This window comes from Microchirus variegatus (genome assembly GCF_963457635.1).
Source record: "Microchirus variegatus genome assembly, chromosome: 12".
Lineage (NCBI taxonomy): Eukaryota > Metazoa > Chordata > Actinopteri > Pleuronectiformes > Soleidae > Microchirus > Microchirus variegatus.
The window spans coordinates 10097676-10116069 of NC_139813.1; the positions used below are offsets into that span (position 1 = coordinate 10097676).

The 18394-nt window shown below is 40.6% G+C and overlaps 1 protein-coding gene across 1 annotated transcript; it reads right to left on the bottom strand.

Moving 5' to 3' along the window:
- Nucleotides 1-5443: 5443 nt before the first annotated feature.
- Nucleotides 5444-17775, bottom strand: kcnk13b (potassium channel, subfamily K, member 13b; the record flags this gene model as incomplete). The annotated part of the gene is made up of 3 exons (XM_083898412.1): nucleotides 5444-5599; nucleotides 10298-11079; nucleotides 17439-17775. 3 exons carry the CDS (start codon nucleotides 17773-17775, stop codon nucleotides 5444-5446), a joined length of 1275 nt encoding a protein of 424 aa, XP_083754538.1.
- Nucleotides 17776-18394: the final 619 nt, after the last annotated feature.

An 18394-nucleotide genomic window follows, 5' to 3' on the forward strand; every position in this document is an offset into this window, starting at 1 on the left:
GTGAAAGTGGGACTTGACTAACGAAGGAGGAGTTTCACTCATCTCATTAAGATTTAAACTCTTTAAAATGAAACAGTAAAACAGACCAATTTTGCTGAACTCAGATATATCAGTTGCTGCCAGAATTTATAGAGCAATTTGTTTATTAATATATTTATATATAATTTATATATTATATATTCACCACTGCCAGACATTATGGAGATATTTGTTTTTTTTATATATATAGTATTGTGTGTTGTACTGGTGAATTTATGCTATGCCATCTTATTTCCTCATTTCGACTTTGCGTATAAGCTTTATGGAAGTTTTATTGTGAAAATCGGACGCCTTTAACGCTGCATGTGTGCTTGGCTGCTCTGGGCTGTGCTTCTACCATAACGGCTAGAATAAGGGGGCAATCCAAATGTAGTGTCGGCTGGTTTTTCCAGAGAATTGTCAGACAGGATAAATCAGTTTGTCTGGGTTCAATTGTGGCTTAGCTTACATTGTTTATACATTTTATATTGTGTATTGTTGTATTCTGTGTATGAATTACAATACTCTGATGACACATATATGTCGTGACAGAGATCATTTTGTGTCTTTGATTTTGGAAGGAGTGAGAATCATAAACAGCATCATATTTTCTATATTCACTAAACTACTGTATTATTTCATTACAATTGCAGGAAGAAAGGTAGATGTGGATATATATATATATATATATATAAATTAAATAATAATAATGTCAAACCTGGTTTTGGTCTCCATGAGGAGGAGAAAGGGTCTTATGTGCAATAGAAATCACTGATCAGTTCATGAAATTTAATTGAAGCACATTTCTTAGCCTTGTTGTGTGGAGCACAACATTGGTTAATCGGTTAATTGGTCAATTATCAAATTGATTGATAATAATACATATAAATCAATTACACAATATATATAAATACACGTTAACATTTTCACTTTGATTTTCAGTACGATTACCAGTCCATTCCTCAAAGGGTTAGTGTCCACTGACAATGTTGACATTGATTGTTTTATCACAGTTTTATTCTCAGCCAATTACACAATGTACTATACATCAGCAAAACTTTTCAACAGGAATAGTTTCATCATCAAGATCTAACTTTTGAATAAAGTGTCTGACTGATTTATTTTAATCAATATTTCTTAGACCTCTGTAGAAGTAATTTCACTATGAAATGAAAGAACAGACTTTTAATAGTCTTAAAGGAAATCATAGGCTCTCTGATGATGACATAAATTTTTCTTTATTCACTCCCAGATTTTTTTCTGATTTATCCATAATTTAATACATGAGATTTAAAACCAGAGTCTCAGATGAGATTGCAAAAACCATATCTTATCTTTTATAAGTTAGTGTGAAGGTGGTAGCCAACAACAAATCTAATTTAAAAAAAGTAACTGTAGTGAGAATGCATTATTTTAGGATTAAAATAAACTAAAAGTGATCCACACAATATTGGCTAGATTGAAGAAATGCGCTTCAATGATACTTTAATGAACTGATCAGTGATTTCTATAGAGTGCACATAAGACCCTTTCTCCTCCTCATGGAGACCAAAACCTGGTCCTCATGAGGCAGAACCCCATTAATTAGAAACTAGTTAAGTTTAGGTTACTAGTTATGGTTAAAGTTAGTGATAACAGGTTGTGTAGTCTGTCCAAATGAATGGTAATCAATGTAGAGTCTTGAGAAGAATAGCTTTGAAAATCCATGTCTGTGTTTAATAGAGGTCGTATTGCACAATTATATAAATATATTCAAGTCCTATCTGTATGTTTTATATGGCTGAAGCCATATACTCAATTAATTGATTATTAATCCATAACTAACTTAATTGTTTTAAAGAAATACATCCCATTTTCAGCTTCTTAAATGTAAATATTTGCTAGTGTTTTCTCCATATAACAAAGAAACGATTAAAACCAAATCATTTTGGGTTTTATTTGTGAACATCATAATTTCCAGGTCTGGGAAACACTGGTCAACATTATCAGACATTTTATGAATCAAATACTTTGAAAAAAAAAAAAATTTGAGCAAATTGATTGATTGATCAATTATAAAACCAGTTGTTAGTTTCAGGTCTGATATGTTCAATGTAAACACTATATGTCCTAAAATGAGTCAAAGGGTTGTACTAATTCAAACCATGCATTGTGCAACAAAAAACACAGTGAAAGCAGGGTATATTGCACTGTTAATCACTTTATTGAACACTTTTTAATGAGCATCACGTCTGGCGTTGCTAACGGTGACATGAAGTTTTGCCGTTCATTATTGTGTGGCTCGTGGCAGCATGGTACAAAAGGCCAACCGTATGCTGAGATACGCATTGTCAACAAAGAAAACAAGACTTTATCGTGCAGTTCGTCGTTCCGAGACAAAAAGCTAAACGAACACGAACGTCACTTCAAGGACAACTTCCTCAGTGACGGACATAAACGTGTCTTTCTTTCATTTAGTTTGTGACATAATGCATTATTGGCTCATGCGTGTATTTAGACTAAAGCACCACATGCCGGCTGTGTCTCACAGTGGTGATTTACACACAGACAATTTAACTTAACACACGTTACACACACACATGTGCACGTGATAAATCAGCAATTATGCTCACGACACTGACAATGCACTCCTGCTTTCCTAATTAATTCATTAAGACAATTGGCTGATGGTGAATATATGTGTCAAAACGTCCTTGCATATCTGCATCAAACCACGTCTCACCTCTACCACAAACACACTGAAGAAACTGAGATCATTTGTACAAACACATTATTATCAGTGTTTGCAGAGTCTCTCTTTCATTTTCTCTGCTTCTTTATCAAGCCATTTTGTGTGTGTGTGTGTGTTCCAGCACCATGCGTACGTGCAGGATAAGTGGCAAGTCAACATGTCTCTGGTTTTGTGTTTTAGATCCTCTGTCTAAGGGTGAGATCGTCTCCATAGCAAAGAGTGGAGGCTGTGATATTCAAAGTATTTTCGGCTCTTTCATTTATCCGCGTCTGTGAATTTCAGTGTTTCAGGCTTTGTGTTGCTCTCCCGTTAATGAGCAGACTTGCTGATAATGTAGGCGGCATCTCAGCCAGCCCTGGTATTGATGAGAGGAAGAATATAAATAGATGTATATCCATAAAATGTCATATTATAAACAAAAACAACAATTGCATTGACGATGGAATACTTTAAAAAGGAACAGTTAAAGCAGCTGGAAATGACCGCTTCCTCAGACCTTTTGCTCTGAATGTTTTGTTGCTTTGAAAACTCAAATTCGTTTACACTATTCAGAGTCTTTGATGATTAGACGATTCGACATTTAGACGAAATCATGCTACAATTTCTGCAAAACCTTTCCACTTGAGAGTTGACTAAGGACCAAGAGTGCTCACCGCACCCATTTTAAAATAATTGCACTGCTTCCCTGTTTATTTCTGCACTGATACTAAAATTAAAGTTGTCTCTACTCAAGCTTTTCAAACTTCAGAGAATTCTGCAAAAAAAAAGAAGCAGTTATATTACAATAAAATAAAGATATATTGAACACAATATGAATTAATGATCAAAAATAACCATGGTTTAACACACATCATTAAAATGTGAATAGAATTGTTGCACTCCCAAAAAAAGGAGAATATTTATTATTAATATTTGATCAATGGGAGAATATGTATACAGTAACTACATCCCACCTTTTTAAAGCAGTGTACAATCACCTGATTGTAAGGATTGCTGTTTTAAAGGGAAGGGTGAGGGATTTTCAGCTGCAAAATGCAACTTCACCATACAATTTTACACATTGTACCTTTAAAGCAAATCACTTTTTTTTAATACCCCATCACTTCTATGATTTTGACTCTTAAAAATGCAGCATTCATTCATTCATTTTCTGCTTATTGCCTCCCCTGTTAACAGTGGCTCAATCCCTGAATGGACATTTGCTTTGCGGGGGGTGGAGTTTAACAGGTGATGAAATATGACTTGTTTTCACACCTTTGTTCTTTACTCAGCATATGCTTAATTAATGGTGTGTGCCATCTGTCGCTGATCTGCACCTCCTCATTTCATCCTGTGAACTGAGCTGATTTTTTTGCAGCAGATGAGTCACAGATACAGTATCCCTCCAGCCCTTGATGAGACATTATAAAGCGATTCCATTGGCTCTACATATGACAAATTAGCTGTTTTTGGTAGGCTGTGATTTAAATGTGACATCATGCCTCGCCCCTGTAAACCAGCCACACTTAAGTCAGACATGAGGCTCAGCCGACGACAAATCTGAGAGACACAACCTTTAAAAATCACTTTTTATGCATTCACAATAAGGGAAACGGGGATGCACTTTTTTTTAAAAATCAAGCATACTGTGATGTTCATGGATCGTTCTTGTCAATACCCGTTTGCAAAAGTCAATACCTTTGTTTGCTCTTCTTGCTGGGAATCCAAAACACTGGAGGAGACAGGGAGCTGCTTGTTTTACTGCATTTCTATCAGCACTGACCACGTACGGGTCAAGGTGGCCTCATTACACGGGCGGTTACACTCGTGTAACCATGGTTCTCCGAGTGACGAGACTATCTTAATCTGACAGAGAATTGTCCTTATGTCCGCAAGACGGCGATGATAATGTCCAGCAAATCCCTAAGTAAACAGCAGCCTCCTATAATAGGTTTCATTTCGGACGCGGAGTACTGCTCGTTCAGCTTTAGATTGGTCACTTTAGTTTGTAATGAGGTCCCTTGTGGAGGTTATGTCATGGTAACAGATGAAAGCGGTGCCTATGAGGGAGGTTATAGAGAGGGCTGTGAAACACTGTGTTATTGATTGTCTGTGAGCACGTGTGCTTCTTCTTTATTTCCTCCGCTACGATGATAATACAAAAACTAACGCTCGACACAGGACAAAGAAACACTCATTTTTATTAAAGCTATTTTTTTTTCGTCATTTACAGAGATAGACGTGATATGGAACATGTGCGGAATCACAGTAATGGTGTTGTGAAGTGATGCAGATGAGTCAAAGTTGTGCTTAGGTTGTGTGAAGTAACACGTCGTGTGAACCAGGGTCTTTAAAGCATGGATACATGGGCTGTTGACAGGCCTTTTCTTTTCCTTTTTTTTTTTTTTTTAATATATCACCATGGAAACTGAATTCCTCACAGGGGAACGTTCCAGCACTTCAGAGTCTGATCCAGATGTAAGACTCCAGGAAACCTATCATGCATCATTCATGGTGTCATGTTCGTAACAGGGAAGTAGGCTGAGATGTAGCTGCTGGAGGACAGACTACTTGTCGATGTGAAGGATATATTTTGTAGTCATAAATTGCTACCCGATTTGTTTTTCCCCCCCCCGTCTCTCCTCAGTACTTCAACTGGCCTCATTCCATCAGCCTTTTGTATCATCTGACAAGAAGATCCGCACTTTTCACCCCCTATCTGTCCACGCTCGTCTCTGCCAGCCTGTTGTTCATGATGCCAAGGGCACCCACTCCTCCCGAGAATCCGTTCTGCCGTGAACTGGAGCTGGACTGGCGTGGGTGACCGATGGCCATCTCTGATAGCTGTTTCTGCATAATGGCCAGGTTCACCTGCGGAGAAGAGAGAGAGAGAGAGTGGGAGGGAGATGATGAAATATTTGCTATGTGTGCGAGGAAGTGGTACCTGCAGACCTTTGAACCTTTAGTGAAACAAGACTAGAGTACGAGACGTAGTGTTTGTGGGCAGCACATCTGATTTCACAGGTGTGATATTAAAGCAGCAGATGGTGTGTTTTTTTTTCTCTCTCTCCTTTGGTGAGTGGATTTGTGAGAACAAAGATAACAAAATCAGACACAAAACTACTCCAAAGCTGTAGTATGTAGTGTGCTGCTGTAACGCCACCACAGAAATACATCAAAAAGTGTCTAATGTTTAATGTCGTCTAGTGGGGCTAAGGGTTAGAAAGGTGGGGCTATGACGTTGTTGTTTTCTCAAAGTTGTGTGTTGGACCCATTTTGCAAGAAAAGTGTTTTATGGTAAATGGTCTGTATTTATACAGCACTTTTCTAGTCTTGATGACCGCTCAAAGCTGCTTTACAAGACACCCATTCACACCCACTCACTCACTCACACTTTCATACAGCACATCTTCTATCACTCTTCTTTCATACACATTCACACACTGCCAGCACAGCTGTCAGGAGCAACGTGGGGTTAAGTGTCTTGCCCAAGGACACATTGGCACGTAGACTAGCGGAGCTGGGTTACGGACCCACAATCCTTGAGTTGAAAGACAACTCGCTCTACCACTGAGCTCACCTTAGGGCTCCCAAAACCATATGGTCCCTCAGCTAATATGATACAACACTTTTTCCTCAATCTCTAAAAGTCATTATTGTGTGTACAAGCTCTGAACATCCGTCCAAGGTTCGGGTCAAAAAATGTTTCCAGTCTGTATATCTGATGATAAAAAAACATTTGTGGACGCGTGTGGGCATTTCCTAGAGCTGCATCTACGCAAAGTCAGATTAGAGCCCTGTCCTCTGACGTGACATGGACAGGATGCATTTTAATGCCACTCATATTTAGCACAATCCACATCACAAAGGATGGATGTTGACCAAATCTGAAAGGGGCCACAGTTACTCTCCAACACGCCAACCTCTCCCTTTCATTTATAAGCCTGTGTGTACAAAGTCAAAGCTAAATCTAATGAGATGAAAGAGGATTTTAAACAAAACTTCCTCTATGTATAGTAAGAAGTGAAATATCTCCATTGCTGTTTGGCTTTTTTAATTGACGTTCCTACATGATCACAGACCCAATAGGATATGACGATATTACTTTTTTATCTGGGTTAGTCATCATAAGTTGTCACTGCTGTTTGTGAGTGGATGATCTCAACAATTTTTGTTCAGGCCTTCATGTGTTTAGACTTTGTGAAACTCTTCTTGAATCTTTTGGACTTTGAACTCATTATTTCCTGTTTTACCTTGAAATGACCCAGTGCCTCGTCCCTCAGACTTATATGTCCTTCATATGGACATTAAGTAGATGTGTTGTTGTGCATGCTGGCGTCTCATCGACTGTAGCTTTTCCCCTGACATGTCAGCTAAGGCAGCGTTGTGGTCGTCTTCATCTTCAACTGGACTTGCTTGAGGTATTTTAAAGACATTCTTTGTTGTCGGGCCGCTGTGTTTTTCAGGCCTCAGAAATAATTTGTCCTTGATTATTTATTTGTGATAACACCAGTGTGATCGAGTGCCATAGACTGCCGGTTACAAAATGTTAACATTTTAACAAATGTTAACAAATCATGATTCTGGAGGTCTCAAAAGTCAGATTCCTAGGGGTGAAGCCACAACCATGAAACTTTCGAGGTGTACCTGACTTTCTAGCCTCTCTTCTATATTTAGTTCCTTTATCTTCATTGTGAGTTTGTTAGGCTTCTGCTCTGTTCTCCGATGTCCCCTTTTGGTTTATTAAATTCTCTATCTCTGTTTTGCATATTTATATCTATTTTCTCTACCATGCCCACCTCCGCACAGAGATTGCCTTTATAAGATAATGATTTTTTATTGCTTCACCTGGTTTGTCCTTATTTTGGGTTCAGCAAAAGCCACAATTCAACATCATGTTCCCTTTGGGGTGAATTCAGATGTCTCCTGTGTTCACCTACATTACTGGCCCAGTCAGAAGTCTGGAATTACATACCTCTACAGGCAGATGGGACAGCACTACAGCAAATGTGCTGTCATGGTGTCACAGATACACAAAGCCTAAGGCTGAGATGTTTCTACTCACTTCTAAGGCTGAAACAGCCCTGAGTTTTTGTGATCAAACATAAAAGTTGGACATATTTGAATTTATGTCCTGTGAGGTTGAGTGATTTTAACACAACGTCAGTGTTAACAGTGTTAAATCATAACATGTTGGTAGTTTATCTCCACAGTTACCTAATCTTTTTCAGCAAAGCCCTCCCCCCATGTGAATTTTTCCTTTTTGCAGAAAGAGGTCCTCAAAACTGTGTTGAAACAGGTTAACACCATTTTCATCAGGTTACCAAACAGGGGTGTCTCAATACATATAATATTTTTGTATGACTGACACACACACACTGATTTCACAAACTTTACTCCCAAAATCAATCTTTTAAACAAAACTACTACACTGTGTCACTACTTTGCTGATGCACAGCCCTCACTCGAGTATGTTTGCACATAATTATGCAAGCACTAGTGAGGAATCAGTTGTGTGTCCACCTCTGCTACACTAGGTGGTGCTCTGCCCCTTTTTAGCTTGTTAGTATCAGGTGATTGTCGGTTTTGCTGGCGGCCAGTTAGCAGGTTAATAACAATTAGGAGTCTTCCCAGTATACATGAACCTTAAAATATTGCATTCTTGGAGCTGATAGAGCATAAAATATGTGACCCGCCACGGCAAAAGTAGCAACAAGTCGGCCCAGCACAAAACAAGTAAACAATAAAAACAATATATTTTCAAAATAATGTAAGTTTTCGAAGAAGACACTACATGCTTCAAATCACAGTACTGTGGGTCTTAAACCCATGAACTTTTGAATTAGGGTTGTTTGATCGCTGCTGTGTGTGTTCACCATTGAATGAAGATGGACAAAGAAAAATGCAGAAGAACTAAATCTGTGCTTTTTAACGAAGACACAGCCTTCTGGTCATGCAGACGCAGATCTCACTTCTGCTATGCGAGCGGACGTGTTAACGTTAGCATTTAAGCTAGCGGACTTTATGCTAACACGTTAACATAAGTTAGCGGACTTCATCGTTGCAAACTTTCTCCAGAACTTATGTACAACAAAGAGATGTATTATTTAGCGACCGAAAGAGAGCAGGACATGAGAATAACTGGAACAGACATAGTAGTTACTTCTGAGATGATGACATGACGCCAGCACCCCGAACCTCTTCTTAACCTTCTTATGGGGTGAGTTTTCATTAACGTCGGTAGTGTTCATTCGAAGTCACATACAGGGATTAGAAATGTTTTTTCATGCTAGACACTGTCCACTGTGGGTTTCAGAATGTTATGTGGCTACAGCTGAGTTAACCTAGCTCAGCATTTGTTGTTTTAAAATGCAAATGTTACGCACAACTTGTGTTCGATCAGATGATCGTATTATAAGCTGTAACGGGAGCATGTGAGCATCTGCTATTAATATGAATAACAAACCGACCTGAAGTGATTTAATTTTCTTCATCCAATATCCGATCCAGTGATTTTGATCCATATTGGGCCAATTCCCACACTAAGTATCAGATCAGTGTGTCAGTCACTCCTTTCCTGTGCTACCTTGGTTTTATCTCACGGTATTTAATTGAAACACTGTTTGCAGTTGTAAAGACTTAATCAATGAGGCATCAGTGCATTTGGTGACGTAAAAAGCGATAGTGAAAGTTCCCCCGGCTTTTAATAATATCACTTGGTCAAATACTGTTCAACATGAAGTGAGAGTATCAGTGTTTCTGTAACAAGGCTTTGACGTCAGCTTAATCACATCTTTTTGAGAGACACACGCCATTAAATATTCATCAGTCAAAAACCTCAGACTCTCTCATCAGCTTTTTTCCAGAGTTTCCAGTGCGGGTGTGGATTTGACATTCAGCAGCACACACCACTCATTCCCTCATCTCAGCATCAGTAGGGCAGCAGTTATGGAAATGTGCGGACAATTGACAGCTCTAAGCATCTGTAAGGGCTGTTGAAGGTGTGATAGCAATGGATTGAGGTCATTTGTATTCAGAGGAATTTTTACACATAATATTTAGAATTACTACAAGGATTTTTAATGAGTTACAATTTTAAGCATGCACAAGAATATTAAAGCTTATAACTAGAAACGCACTCGGAGAGCACAGACCTCCGCCAAGGCAGCACAGTACCAAAAAAAATACCGATAAAATTAGTCATAGTGTCTACGGATCACGCCCATAATTTGGATCACTTGTTCCTGGTCCCATTATGGACATTTCGTGAAAAATTCATCCAAATCCGCCTGTGACTTATGCGAGTTATGTTGCTAACAGACAGACAGACAGAAAGACAGACAAACTCTGGCGAAAACATATACCTCCTTGGCGGAGGTCAATAATGGATGAGTGTGGGTTGAGGGAGCACTGAATATGACTACACGGAAACAAGGTTATGATGTTCTGTCTACTGCTTATGTAATCAGTACGAATTAAATAATTTTTGGAATTAACTGAATACCCTGTGAGCAATAACACATGTCAAATGTTCAACCACAACCGGCTCTAGCCTTGCAGCCCTCTCACCTTATTGGCTGCTAAGAAGTCCTTCATGGAGATCATCTCCCCGGACATCCTGCGCCCAGTGTCAGTCTCGCTCTCATTCATGGCGTCTGTCTCGATCGAGGGATCCCTGCGGGTTCGGATGTGACCCGGGGCCACCACGTTCCGTCGAGGGTGTCTGTGCGGGTGGTGACCCCTCTTGGGGTAACAGCAGCGGCAGGGGGCTTCCAGCCTCCTGAGCAGCCAGTTAAGGACTTGTTTTATGACGATGGAGATAACGTTGAAGAGGGAGTAGATGCAGCAGACGCCGGTCAGGATGAAGAAGAAGTTGCCCAGCCTGTATGCCACAGTTGCATGGCCCTCATAGGCGACCCGCTGGCTGCTCACCATATCACCGAAACCGATGGTGCTAAAAGCCACGAAACAGTAGTAGAGCGAGTCCAAGTAGCTCCAGTCCTCGGCCGCAGAGAACATAAGCGAAGCGCAGCACGACACCAAGATGGCTGCCACTCCTAGGATGAGCATGACGCAGTAGACTGAAGGCTTCCACCCAGCCAGGTCCCCACCTTTCCCCCCTCTCCCTCCTCCTACAGCTCTGCTCTCCTCAGAGAGTTGCCTGCCGTTCTGAGGGAGCACGGCTTTGTTATGGCGTCGTTCATGACAGGACTTGAGCACAACGGCGATGACAGTAATGACACGTTCCAGGAAGAGGTTGAAGAAAAGGATAGTGGCTGCGCAGCCAAGCAGACCGTAGAACATCAGGAAGACTTTACCTCCAACCGTGGCAGGAGTGGTCATCCCAAACCCTACAAATGCACAAATAAGTACACAATTAAGAGAATAATTAGCAAAGCGGAAAAGTGATAGTTCAGGCTTTTTGGGGTTACATGTTTAGTGTTGAGGCGTAGTGGTTAGCGCTCTTGCCTTTGCAGCAAGAAGACCTGGGTTCGAGCCCCGGTTGGAACAAGGGCCTTTCTGCATGGAGTTTGCATGTTCTCCTCGTGTGTGCGTGGGTTTTCCCCGGGTTCTCCGGCTTCCTCCCACAGTCCAAAAACATGAAGATTTGGGGATTAGGTGAATTGGTCACTCTTAATTGACCGTAGGTGTTAGAATGTAATGGTTATGGCGAATGGTTGTTTGTCTCTATATGTAGCTCTGTGAGATAGGCACAGCACCCTCCGGTGGAGGATAAAGCGGTAGATAGTGTATGTATGTATGTATGGATGGATATTTAGTGTTGACTCTTTCATGTACACCACACTGCCTGCACCAGGAACCAGCCAGAGACATTGTGGCTCACTGTTACTGAAAGCATGGCACATCTCGCTGATAGACAACCTTTTCCATCAATTGCTCACTCTCCTGCACCAAAGTTTGGAACAAAAATAAGGACTTTTAGTTGATGGGGACACAGAATCTGCTGGTCTACTGCTGCCATTGATGTAAATCCAAACAAAAGATTTACAATCACAAATACACATTTGAAATTAGTGATGGAGCCAACTGTGGATTAACAACTCCTGTGTACCATAAGGTAAAACTGCAGATTTTGTCTATGGACTTTGGCACAGAGCATAAACCGTTTATAAAGTGACCCAGACATTTTACGTGTCCAATATACTGTTTTCTTGAAATATCACAGACATAAGCAGACATTGATTTTTAGAGAGATCTTTTCAAGAAGTGGCTAAATTACTTTTTTCCCCCACTGTCAACCATGAAAGAGAGCCTCTATGTTTAAGACATACGATATGAACTATTCCGTCATTGATGTGCTCCCCGGTTTCTCTCGTCCTCCCTTCGTGCAATTAGATTTGAACCAAGAGAGAATGTGTTTTCTTTTTTACTTTTTTTTAACTTAAGCCTTTCTCTAATGAGGGCAATGCTTTTATCTTGGTCCGGGCCTTTTAGTATACCAGTTAAATTAATGGATTATTTGTAAAGGATGATTATTTCCCTCGAGCTACTTTAGCTCACCTTTTAAAACAAACACATATGACTCATCTTTTCTTCTTGAAGTTGAAAAGTGCAGCGTGACACAATCCACAGGAGTTGCCTTTGGTGATGCACTTACACTTAAAGAGCTGGGGTGTTTTCAGTCCGAGCACATCGAGCTGCAATCAGTGGCAATGTTTGTGAGAGTGTGTGTTTGTCGGTGTGAGTGAGTGTGTGTGTGTGTGTGCGTGTGCTTGTTTGTCATTTCATTCCCTCCTGGTATTTGGCCCCCGACAGACCCAGTGGAGCTCTGGCAGATCTTACTGAGGTCTTTTTCTTGTATTTTCCAAAGGTTAAAACTAATTCAACCGATTATACATTGAGAATAACTGACACGGTGAGTGTGTGAGTGTGAGGCACCTTTGTCTCCTGAGGACATGCAGGGGAACAAAATGGCAGTCAGCGAGAGAGACATCTTTTTGTACTTTTCACCCCCCATTTAACACTAAAAGCTCAATGAAGCAATGTCTGTCGCCTGTCTGCTTTCCCTTTTTTTTTTTTTTTTTCAAAGTTTATTACATTCATAACCTGGTTGAAAGCTTCAACATTAGCGTTCTCATGGCAACCACAATTACATATCTGATTGTTAACAGGCCCAGCGGCTGTAAATTCTTACAACCTAAGAGAACTATTTTCCTTCTGCAGAATAGAGACAAATGTTGCAGAGTCTCGCGTCATGAAGAGCGTACTCCGCATCATTTCTAATTGCCACTCCACCACAGGCATTTCGGCTTCTTGTGGCGGCTTTGATTACCTCGGCATTGAAATTGATTCTCCAGGTGCTTATTGAGCTGGAGATTTCCCTTCAAACACGGCGATAAAACTAAATGAGCAGGACATCACAGATGTGTATTTCCTCTCCCCCCCCACCCCCCCACCCCCCCTCTTGTTTCATAAGCCCTGCACAAATGTGATGCTGTGTCATTAAGGCATAAAACACACAGCTCATGAGAGAAAGGAGTGTGTGAGTGTGTGTGTCAGTGCGACGTCTGTGTCTGTGCGAGTGGAACAAAGGCACCAAGTTGTGCAACACAGTCCTGACTTGAATCAGGTAAATCAATGAACTGAGCATTTATTTTTCGAGAAGGCTTATTCAATATCCACTGAGCAGTTATGTAAGAACGCTGATGTCACTTTTGAGTCCGTGTGAGCTGCGGATGTGGACAAATCTGTTGGTACCTGTGCAGCAAGCAGACGCAATGTGTCATTCTCTATGAAAAGTTACGACATCAGTGGTCAGCAACTGGCGCCTTGTGGGCTAAAACTGGCCCAGACAGTAGATTAAAGGTGGACTGGGAGATAATTTTCTGGAGCATTTTTTACTGTATTATTTAAAATCCTCTTCACACCTGATTGTAACCAATTCAGTCAGCTGTGAAAAACACCATCCAACCATTCAATATTATTATATTTATTTTAAATTAATTGGATCTCGATGCTTCAATCAAACTGCCATCTGCCCCCCCCCTTCAGCCATGAAGGTATTGTCCACTAATCCACATGCTCAGAAGACAACGCCAGAGCTTATGCTAGCTTGCTAAATCAAACGAAACAGTTGCAGCAACATTATGACAGAAAAGGTGCCAACAACAGGTGTTAGTCACAAACGAAAGACTCTTTTTAGGAAAGCGATCTGAGACCAGAGTGAACATCGGTGCTGCATTTGAACGGTAGCGACAACTGAAAGCCCAGAAATTGGCTGCAAAGTGATGGCATGGTGGCCCTGTTTCTACTGGACTGATAGGTTAACTTTATGTCTTTGTGATATTTTTAGAGATTGTTGTTTTTCATCATCACGTTGTCAATTGTATCCATTGTGCTCGTGAATCTGTGTTCTTTGTGCGCTCCTGCTGCACTTTTTTCAGTCATTACCATAACCGAAAAATCTTCTTCAGCTCCCACTATAGGAATACATACTTCCTAGGGGCACTGCACTAGTCATCACAAAAAAAACAACATTCATGCAGAATTAAGTGCCTTTTATTCTGGGGAAAAAAAAGATGGATTGAGTCAGAGAAGTTTTAAGACACTGTCCGTGTCAAATTCACATTTTCAATCCAACACACCTATTAAATTAGCCATTTTTTAATAAAAGATTGAATAGTCCAGATTAGAAGAAAAATAAATGTGTACTCAATGAAAAGTCAGACTTACATTCATTTAGCTTAAAAATGCATGTTGACAAGCTGCAAAACTTATAGGAGAATATTCATTGGACTGATGTGGCAACACTTTGTTGTCACATTACTTGTTGTTCGTGGACCGAAAAATTAAGCTATTAAAGATGCCATATGTAAGAATGTGGCCAAAAACGGTTAATACATTCAAATTCAAAATCAAAGTCTTTTAGGTTTCGTTTTTTGATGTAACTGGCAACCCGTGGTTGCTCGGCAGCTGAGACTCTACTGACTGCAATGATTGGTAGACGGCAGTAGGTGGCGCCACATGCCAAAACATGATTTCAAAACATAAACATGATTTGCAGTCTGCAAAATATTTTTTTTAATGCAAATATTTTGTCTGTACTGTTGTTGTTGGTGAGTTCAGTTTGTTATATGAACATTATTCCTGAGTCTCTGTGACACATTAGGAGGATTTTATGGACCGTTGCTTTAGATTTATTACATAATGCACCTTTAAATTAAGCTACTAAAGAAAATAACACTATACATACTGAAACAGGGAAGGGGCTTGATCATGTAGAGAGGGCCTTGAATCTGTACAATGCACAAGGAAATCTTAACACTATATACGGGTGCAAAAAATCCTCCCCATTGTTGAAAAGATCAGTCTTAGTCTCAGATCAAACTGAAATATTCTGAATGTTTCCACTATGAGTCCTGATCTTAATCCTATTGAAAATCTATGGGGAGATCTGAAAATACCTGAGACAGCTTGAGCAGTCTGCCCCAAAGTGGGCCAAACTGTTGGCAGAAGCAAAAGTCTTATGGGTGGCAGTGATTGCTGGGGGGTTATGCAATAAATTATTAAAGAAACTGTCATTTTTGTCCATGCCATTTCCATTTGCCATTTGTTTTATGATATTTAGATGACTCAAAAATCAAGGGAATACAAATGGTTATGGTTAGTTGCATCAGCCAGTGAGCTTAGCTCAAATCACAATATAATATGGAAAACAGGGAAGTTGTTGAAGTGTTTTCCATCAGCTTGGCATGATGGCCCACTTGCATAAATACTGCAACACAAATGAGACATGGCCACTTCTGTTTTCAAGAAGAAGTAATTTGCAGTTCAGTGACTTTCAATGGCAACAACGCTTTGCCTTTAAGTTTGTCAACAAAGAGGGTAACCATGGTTGCAAAGCTGACCAAGTTTCTTCAAGTACCACACTTGATATACTCCTATCAGCCGGGGGAATAAAAGAGACTGAATTTAATCTTAATTCAATCCACGAAAACATGGATTAACAGAACCTACAGCAGAAGTGGAAAATTACATTATTGATTCATTCAGCGGCCTCAGATATTCACTCATAGGTGCATATTTCCCTCCCCAGTTATTCATCTTAAGCTTCCAAAAAACACAGTATCACATGTAAAAAAAGAGAAGAATTTTAAGATTCTGTGTTTGGGTTAGGGTTTTCAAAAGCAAAAGCTTGTACCTTCAGTGTATTATTGAACGTGTGTCATCCCTTTGTCTGATGATTCATCTGGGCAGGCAGTGTCATACTCATCCAAGCAGCAGAAGTGCTCTGACTGTGAATAATTAACACAACACACCTAAGTGTGGTGTTTCCCAATCTTCTCATTAACCTTCGCAGTAAAATATGTATTGTAACGAGGATATTTTCAATCTTACACTGAAGCTGTTATTTTGGTATTCGCTGGAGCTGTGTTTCTCAAATGGTGAGTGGGTTGTGGGACTAGCTCTTAACTAGTATTTGGTGTAGTGCTTAACAGCTCCTATCTGCTCTCCACAGCCAGTGTGCTTCCATACTCACTGTGCAAAAACCTCCAGAGAGGTTTCGGATTGTCATTTTTCATATTTGCTCAGCTGTGCTTTTTAAATAGCAAAGGAAAGCATGTTAAGTGTTTTAGTTTGTTCACAGTATTTTTTTGTCAGCGTGCCTGTGACATCTCACATAAGGTTGTGAGTTAAAGCAGAACATTTAGTACAAAATATTAAAAATACCGTGCATCATATACTGCCACTTGCCTTAAAAAATATACCCTGGAATATGTATTTTCAGGGGGCCTCAATGGCCAGTGTTTTTGTTTATTGTCTCAAATAATTAAGTTGTGACCTCATGACTCCAAGTCTGGAACTCAATGTACTCATCCAGTCCTCACAAAGAGGCTGCAGGATGATGTTTGTGATGTGCATTCTCTATAAGTTATATAGTCCGGAAACAGAGAGATGTAAGCGCCTGATACAAAAGAAGATGAATAGGATAAGGACTTCTTTAGACTGTAGGCAGTGAATGATTGATTTAAAGAGGCTCTGTTTCTCTTCAGAGCGCTGGGTTTAAAAAGTAACAAGCAAGGATGTAAAGCGTGTACAGTATCTGCAGGAGCAGACTGTGGTGACTTCATCAAACGGCGCTATGATGAATGCAGCTGTCGTCTGCGAGATCAAAGATATGACGCATTTTGCTTTAAAAGTCAGTGGCCTCTTCTTCGTTCTGCACAAGATCGGCTGCAAGTTGTGATAGTACAGTCGGCGATTGTGGAGGGACGAGCTGGGTCATTGTGGTATTGTCTGTTTGAAGACTGAAGGATGGTGCTAAATAAATAGAGCTTTTGGGAATCACCTGATCACACTTACAGAGAGCTGTCTAATGAATTAAAATTGAATTGAAAGTGTAAACAAAACAATACAATTAGGTCAGTTATAGGCTTGACAGTGTTCTGTCACCATGGTTACCATGCATGTCATAGAACACTGTCAGTCATCATCAAGGACTTTGTTGTTGTTATACGTAAAAAATGGCTTTGATGTAGACAAAACGTTCTTTTCATGTCTTTATGCTTGTTTTCATCATGGATGCTGCTGTCATAGAGTTGCCCAACTGTTTTTTTGTTATTGTAATAGAGACCTAATCTCTTCTATTCTATTCCATTTTCTTTAAAAAATAAAGTTAATATAGGTTAAATGTAGTTTTAAATATGTTTTAACGTGAATTTGAAAATGCTCGTGTCATTCATCTCACCGATGGTTGACACCACAGTTCCCACGAAGTAAAAAGCGCCCGTGAAGTCCCATCGAGGTCTGATCGTGTCCACGCGGATCCCGGCCACGTTCGCCTCCTCGTAGTTCCTCAGGAACTTCTTCAGGTCCTCCTTACTCAGGTTGTACTTGAGGCTGAACTGCTCGAACCTCTGCGCCCAGCGCTCCTTCGCCTCTCGCTCCTTCGGCTGCTCCAGCGCGGAGAAAACCGCGGCCCCACAGAAGAGATAGATGACGATGAACAGCGCCAGCAGCAGGAACCTCGCGTTATCCTCGTTGATTGGACTCGAGCCGCAGCAGCAGCCGCTCCTACATGCCATTATGTTGCCGTTGTCGCCGCGGTGCAGTTGCAGTGAGGGACCTGTGGCATGGTGCTCCCAGAGAAAACGCAATCCTACGCAGGCACCTGAACAAGAAATATGTTTATTACATCAGAAAAGTTCAGCGCAACACAATTACAAGTGTCCAGGTGCTGAAGAGTCGAGGCGTTTACTGTGGATTTGTCATTTCTGCAAATACGCATCTGTACAATCCAAAGCGTTCAGCCAAACGCGCCGTTAAAGGACTTCTCTATTCCTCTCCAGCGAGTGTCAGTACTCTCAGTTCTGTGTTGCCAAGACGCTCGGAGAGGAGGGATGCGCGCAGCAACCTGTGGATGCAGGCAGTCGTGCTGTTGCGCTCTGTGAGCCTGCCTCTCCAAAGAAGTCTCCACCCCGGAGCGCGAGGTTTTACGCGCAGCGGATTGTCTACAATCATGTGTGTGAATTTACAGTCTCAGCACCAACAGTCACCGTATGTGAAGTCTATGTAATCAAATCAACTAATTACACTCCGTTAATCGATTTAAGCTTGTGAAAGGCGTCACATAAGCGCAAGACTGACCCGACGATGTTCGACCTGGTTCCTCCACGCGCTTCGGGAAGGTTTGATTCTGACAAT